This window comes from Dermacentor albipictus, chromosome 1, assembly GCF_038994185.2.
Source record: "Dermacentor albipictus isolate Rhodes 1998 colony chromosome 1, USDA_Dalb.pri_finalv2, whole genome shotgun sequence".
Classification (NCBI taxonomy): Eukaryota; Metazoa; Arthropoda; class Arachnida; order Ixodida; family Ixodidae; genus Dermacentor; species Dermacentor albipictus.
This window is the reverse complement of record NC_091821.1, coordinates 223,665,105-223,672,031: the sequence shown is the minus strand read 5'-3', so window position 1 is coordinate 223,672,031 and position 6,927 is coordinate 223,665,105. Positions and strand designations below refer to the sequence as shown.

Genomic DNA, 6,927 nt, shown 5'->3' with positions numbered 1-6,927 from the left:
AGCTCAAAGTTGGTAGGGTAGGCAAGGAAACGCTTCCGCATAAAAAATCAAGAAAAAAAATCACCCGTGTGAACAGCATGTCATGGCGGCACCCCGACGTTTCTCCGCAATTATTTGTACGAAAATTTCGTTGAAATGCGTAGTCTTGTTTGATCACATCGGGAGTAGGGAAGAAAAGTTTAGAAAGAGCTTGCCTCCGGTTGCTCCATTTAACTTGCGGGACTGAGAAATCGAACACATAGCCGTGGACTACACGCGATATAAAACTGAGAAGTATTCAACACGGGGAGGCCATTTTATGTTCTCGAAGTCACATCGCCCATGATACTGAGGAACTTTAAAAGTTTACACTGGGAAAATTTCCTCCAGATTTTGGATATCGAATGTAGATTGGCGAAGCAGATTTATGTTAATAAATAGTTGCGCCGTAGTGGAAAGCAGGTCGGAGCACTGTGCTTCCATAAGCAGTCGCGCACATCAGGGAACCCGAATACTTGTGAGCATAAGCTGCGTGCCAGTAATGGAATGCACTTGCCTCTAGTTTTCAAGTAACACCCCATTAAAGGTGGTATATATGTTTTCAGTTTCCGACCGTACACGTGTTTCCGCCTGGAATTGTTTCAGTTTGACGCACGCACCAAGCGGCACTCAACACTCTACCGAAAGGACATCATCTCCTGCAAAGTTTCTGCAAACGCTCAAGTGTCTCCCGCTCCTGAGCGCTCTCAGAAACTTTGCTAGTGCGTGAACACAAGGAAAAAAAAAAAGTTGCCAAACGTCTGCTTACTCGGCAGCGCAAGCGCTTTGTTCAATGCACTCACAGCGTTGCGTATTCGATACCATTAACCGGTAGCAAGGCGTATATATATATGTATATATATGAAACAAGAAAAAATAAACAACCGGCCCTTGCATAAATGAAGGCTCAGGGAGCATCACTACAACGTCACCAAGGTCGTTGCCGGCTACTTAGGCAGCCACTGTGGTGACTGCCCGTGCGTTACGCTCTTTGCGAGATGTTTCACACAGGTCTTTGGATGTCGTAGAATATTACGAAAGCATGTGAAATGGTGAAATGAAGGAGACGAGTGAGTACGGTTTCTTTGATGTTGACAGAAAAAGAGTTACAATTTCCTGGTGTGTCTGTTGAACGTGATAATACGCAGTTGTAACTTCGCGGTGTCTATGTGAGTACGATTCGAAAACTGTTTCTGTGTCTACATACTGTTCATTTTTTAAAATTTTTGTGTGTGCCATTTAAATAAATGTAGTTGAAAATTCAGCGCACTGAGCGTGTCTAAACTTGTCTTTCGTCTTTACGTTCTGTGAGGCTCTCACCGTTATCCAAAACCAACTAGCCTACCAATGAGCACTGGCAGTGTGGACAGCTTATAAATGATTAAAAAGAAAAGCTCAACTTATCAGTAAGGGCTCAGGGGCTGAATTCACAAAGCTATTTGTTCGTAAGTGCTGTTTATCATGGCTGATCACCTTCGCTAATAAGATGTCCCACATGACTATTGGCTGGCAGGAACGCTTTTAACGTAAGAATATTTTTATGAATACAGGCCCAGATGTTCCCTTTAAATACATATTCACCAGGTCATTACCAGAGTGCACAACAAGGAAAACGTCAGCATGCGAGAGTTCGGCGTAAACACAGCAAGACCGAGCCTTGCGCAGCCCTCAGATCTCGGCAGGCTACAGCAATATAACGAACGAGATCCATTGTAAAATGGGGATTAAGAATAATGGCAGCGTACATCATGCGCTGCACTGCAACGGCCAGCAGAAAACGTTGGCGCTGGCTGGGAGGAAGAGGAAAACTAGAGTGCTGGACAAAAGCGCAAGCTCCGTTGAAGTGCCGTCGTCCATTAGCCCAGAGCAGAGCTGGCCGGCGGCGGCAGAATTGGGCTCGATCAAGTGCCGACAGCCGCGGGTTCGGGTGTCCCCTATCGACGGCGGCAGCAAGGGAGTGGCCAGGGTGCCCTTCGGGGCCGACGTCAGCGCAGGAAGGGGCGGGACCGCAGTCCCTCCCCCGTGGCCGCGTTGTGCCCCCCCCCCTCCATCCGCGTGGTTCACTCTCGCACGCAGTTTCCTCCTCGCAGCCCGAGCTCGGGATCCGACGCGAGGGGGAGCGACTCGAGCCCCGCTTTTTTCCCGATCGGCCGGCCAAGTCCATGCGGTTTTGTCGGCTTGTTCACCGCCAGTGCAGTCGACCGAGTGCAGCGTAGCCGCGAGCTCAGCCCTGCCGCCGCCCCCACGCCGGGGGATTGCGAGCGCGGACCCCGCGCGTCAATCCACGGGCGGCTCCCACCCTCTCCCTCGCCCGGAACATGGCGCGTGCTGGTGGCACGACGCGGACGGGCGCCTGAGAGCCTACGCCGGCAGCGACAGCATTCGGCGCCACGCAGCATGCACAGCCTGTACGGCGACCACCACGGCCAGGGCTACTACCGCTACAGCGGCTACTCGTCGCCGCCGGCGGCGGGCGGCTCCGGGGCCAGCTCGCCCGCACTGCAGCTTTACGGTGCGGCGCACGGCCAAGAGCCGCTGGGAGCGTACCCGGGCCGCATGGGTCGCCAGCCGCAGTACGTGGCGGCACCGTACGCGACCGGTGCCATGGCCATCCAGCAGCAGGCGCCCAAGGACATGGTTAAACCGCCCTACTCGTACATTGCGCTCATTGCCATGGCCATCCAGAATGCGCCCGAGAAGAAGATCACGCTGAACGGCATCTATCAATTCATCATGGACCGGTTCCCGTTCTACAGGGAGAACAAGCAGGGCTGGCAAAACTCCATACGACACAACTTGTCGCTCAACGAGTGCTTCGTCAAGGTGCCTCGCGATGACAAGAAGCCCGGGAAGGGCAGTTACTGGATGCTTGACCCGGACAGCGTCAACATGTTCGATAACGGCAGCTACCTGCGCCGACGCCGGCGCTTCAAGAAGAAGGACAGCACCAAGGACGCCGCCAAGGACGAGGCACAACGGAAGACGGCTGAATTGGAGGACAAGAAACCGGCAATCAAGCAACAGGCGAATAACGGCCCCAACAGCGGCCGCACCACCGGCGAGAGTCACCAGGCGGTCACTCCCAAGACGGAGCCCGTGGCCGACTCTTGCCTGCTTGCCTCGTGCAAGTACGAGGCACGACCCCTGACGCAGCCGCTTGGCGAGCAGCAAGGGGCGCTGGCACTTGACCCGTCCTTGTCCGCGTTCAGTGTGGACAGCCTTATGACGCGTGACCAGGCGGCGGACGAACTGAGCCACTATTCGCGGCCCCTCTTCCAGGCTGCCATGACACCGTGCCCGAGCCCGGCTACCTTAAGCTACACGTGCAGCTCGCCGGGAGTGTACGCCGACAGAGGTGGCTCCACCAGCGATGAGGCCGCGGTAGTCACCGGCACGGACTCCCTGCCGGCCGGGCAGCAGCAGCATTACGCAGGTTCCCGGCCGGCCTGGTACACCATGCAGCAGCAGTTGCTCGACCCCTCCGAAGCGTACGCGGCCTCCAACGGGTTCAGGGAAGCGTACGCAGGTGCGAGTGCCGCACCAGGAAGCAACAGCACCACCAGCGGCCAGAGTTCCTACCAGGTGGGCTTCCCGCTCAACAACGCTTACCAGAGGTCCTACACAGCAGGCTACGACTGCACCCGATACTAGGTACTGTGGCACCTCCTCTCTAGAACAAGTTCTTCGGTCGTACTGCGCCGTGCCCGGGGTCTGTGCGTGATCCGTCTCGACCAAGAGGCTTCTGGAACGTGAACATTTTGTGTGGATGTGAACTGGCACGAATTCAAGGGCCCGTGCTGCGCTTCAGTCTTAGGACGCGTTGCCCGGCCACAATAATGGACACGTGCTGCTAGTCTCTGAATGAAAAGTGTTAGGTAATGTCCTCATGTTGTTTCGATATGTATATGCATTCATGTCCTGCTCATATTCTGTGGGCGGAAGTGGACACCACTGAGGCGAAGAGGCACGCTTCTCGCTTCATTGCGGTCCAACTCTGCCCATTGATGCTTGTCAAGCATAATCATTTTTTCTGCAGGCAGTAAGCGCTGTATAAATCTCATACCATTAAAAAATGCATGAAAAGAAATGCTAAATTTCTTAAAAAAGAGCTTGTAAGGAAGGCAAATGGGTGCTTCGTGTGATGTTATTATCGCCATTTAATGTCAGTATCATCACGCACTACACTCAGAAAAAGTTGTGACTGCTGTAAAACGAATTTTGCAGAGGGAAAATGAAATAATAATGTAAATTTTGTGAGAAATGTTTTGGGTTTTTGCGCTTTCACTCCAATTAGTCCAGCGATATAATATGTAGTCGGCATACGTATTCGTCAGAGGCGGTCTACCATCGTTCCTGTCCGTTAGCTTTCTCACAGTGTGCACTGAGAGAAATTCGAACGGGTTTTGTCACCAATGCTTGAATTTAAACTGTAATTTATACGACTAATATGTCGAGGCTAGAGAACAATTTTGGCATCATTAAAACTTAATAGTAGTTCGAGATCTCTCATCTATTTCTCTCACCCCGTCTTGACATTTGACCTCATATTTCAAGTCAATCGGCGCGGAATCTGCTATAAAGCGATAATCATTCACCGAAGCTTTTTTAGTGGGGATAAAGCGATCACTTCCCCGGTTTGCACGCGACCCTTCCGCTGTGCTCCCGTTTTTTAATAATATCATCATATTTTTGGAAGACATGTCTTTCGTTGTTGGCTACCTGACGAAGCGCGAGATGCTGGCCTTTCTTCAAGTCTTATGGCGCTCGCTAAATGGAAATACTGCGCCATAAAACAAGCAAAGAAAAATGTGAGGAAGGAACAAAAGAATAGGAGCTTAAATTGAGCCGGGAGGGGGTAATGTTGAATTGAGCCGCTCTCCACTACCTTCGGCAGAAACAGGCAAGCCACTGCGCGCATCACTACAGTTGTTGCTGGGCCGTGTAGAGGAGCTCTGTGCGCAACTCCTGGCGTTCCAGAGCAATGAGTGGTGACCAGAACGGTTGTTCTCACCATCGAGAGCTCTCGAGCGCCATGGAAGCAACAGAAGCCAGGCTAACGGGTTCCAGAGTCAGCTGCTGTCACAAGCGCTGTGGGCTGTATACCTTTGATGAAGGTCTCACCTTATCACTAACATATTGCAGTGCCCTGAGAGCATCGGCCAAAGCCAGCCTCACGCGCTCGTAGACTGTTGCCTTCCGCCGAGCCTATAGGACGACGTGCAGCGTAGGTTTAAAACCCAGTTTGACAGCAAATGTTTTGAAAGAGATACACAACATGCCGCAAAAGAAAAAAAAAGAAGTGTCTGAGCTGCAATAGGCGAGAGAAATAAAACATTGATTCTAAACAGTACCATTTGTTTGTTTCATACCAAGCCCTTGTGGTCACTCGGAAAATAGCCAGCAGTGGAGCACCCTCCACAGTACCCGTTTCTTGTAGTGGCGACCAGGAATATCTTCTTACTCTCAACTTTATTACTGTAAATGACAATGTTGATCATGGCTGTCGAAGAGGCGCAATTGTTTTGAGTATCGCATGCAGTCGATCCTGCATGGTTCACCGAACATCGAAAGTATAAAGATGAACCGCGCTCGAATTATGGCCGGTGTGGCTTTGTGGGGCCATCTTCTCTAAGGTGAACAGGCTGAAAAATTTCCTGACTCATCTTCAAATAGCTTTTCCACGTTTCTTATGTATAGATAACAATAAGAATAGCGCATTACCGAAAACGAATCGGTTTAACTGAAATGGAATATTTTAAGGAGGTTGCGTCATATCGCCTCAACAGCCGAATGTTACTTTCTCACGGCATCTTGTCCGTCGCTCGCAGCACGACTCTGGCGATGGTGAAACGTGATGGGGCGCCGCACTGCGGTGGTCGTTCACGTTTTGCCAAAGTGTTGTGTTGATCTTCGCGTGGACGAATGAAACGAACGCTTTGCTGCAACGCCAACATTGAGCAAGAAAGCATCATACATTGGACTGCAACATTTCCTTTTTGGTGACACTTTTCTGAGCAAGGAAACCACAGTTTCAATAGAAAAACTTTCTTTTCCTGCGGGGCAAATGTTTATTCGATATGCAGTATCGTTAAGAACATGCTTCACTTTCACTTGACGTTTTGAGGCACTCGCGGAGCTCAGCGGAGTAGTAGGTCGTAGGTGTAAGCTCAGAAATATACAGTACGATCATGCGCGAGCATCAAATTGAATATCCTGTTGGTTGAGCTAGAAGATATACTTGACATTCACGCAAGTAATCAGGGGTTACGCCAGAACTCATACGCTACACATGGTTATGGAGAAAGCAAGCACTTGCGCTGTCGTATTCGCGCGGACAGCACAGATTTTTTCAGCATTAATTTGCGTTTATGTTAAAATTAGTGCTAACGATACTGGGCGGACTGAGAAGTAAATAGGGGTGTACTCAAAAGGGCAATGGCGCATATTTGTAGCAAGAGTGGGCGAATGATGATCACGTTTATTGAGCCAAGCTCTCTTAGCGGTTTCTGTATGTGGAACACTGGACCTTGTCGGAATAAGCGGTCTCGAGAAAAGAAGTCCCGTTAGCCGTGTACCGAAAAACTACCACGCAGCCTTCTCGTATTATTAAACAACAAAGCCTTCCCATCGTTTTGCAACCCGCAATTCGCTATGTCACTGCAGACTCGAAAACGAGCAAACGTGGATACTGTAAAACACTTCGAAGAAGTCTGCTTCATTTCTTTCATTTCTTAGTTAAATTTCTCTCTCGCCATTTAGGTCATCGGGCGAGTAGAAACATTTACGAGAGTTTTGGGATGAACACAAGCTACGGTAGCTGTAACTTCTGGTATGTGCGAGGGATTCAAAGAAAGTATATAGGGAATAAACGGCAGTATATCACGAAATTATAAGAAGATATTTACGTGA

The 6,927-nt window shown here is 50.3% G+C and overlaps 1 protein-coding gene across 1 annotated transcript; it reads left to right on the top strand.

Annotated features, from left to right (window-relative positions):
- Positions 1–2,175: 2,175 nt before the first annotated feature.
- On the top strand, positions 2,176–5,492 carry LOC135912064 (forkhead box protein C1-like). The gene has a single exon (XM_065444442.1). The coding sequence runs from the start codon at positions 2,416–2,418 to the stop codon at positions 3,667–3,669; it is 1,254 nt and encodes a 417-aa protein (XP_065300514.1). The 5' UTR covers positions 2,176–2,415; the 3' UTR covers positions 3,670–5,492.
- The last annotated feature ends 1,435 nt before the right edge of the window (positions 5,493–6,927 follow it).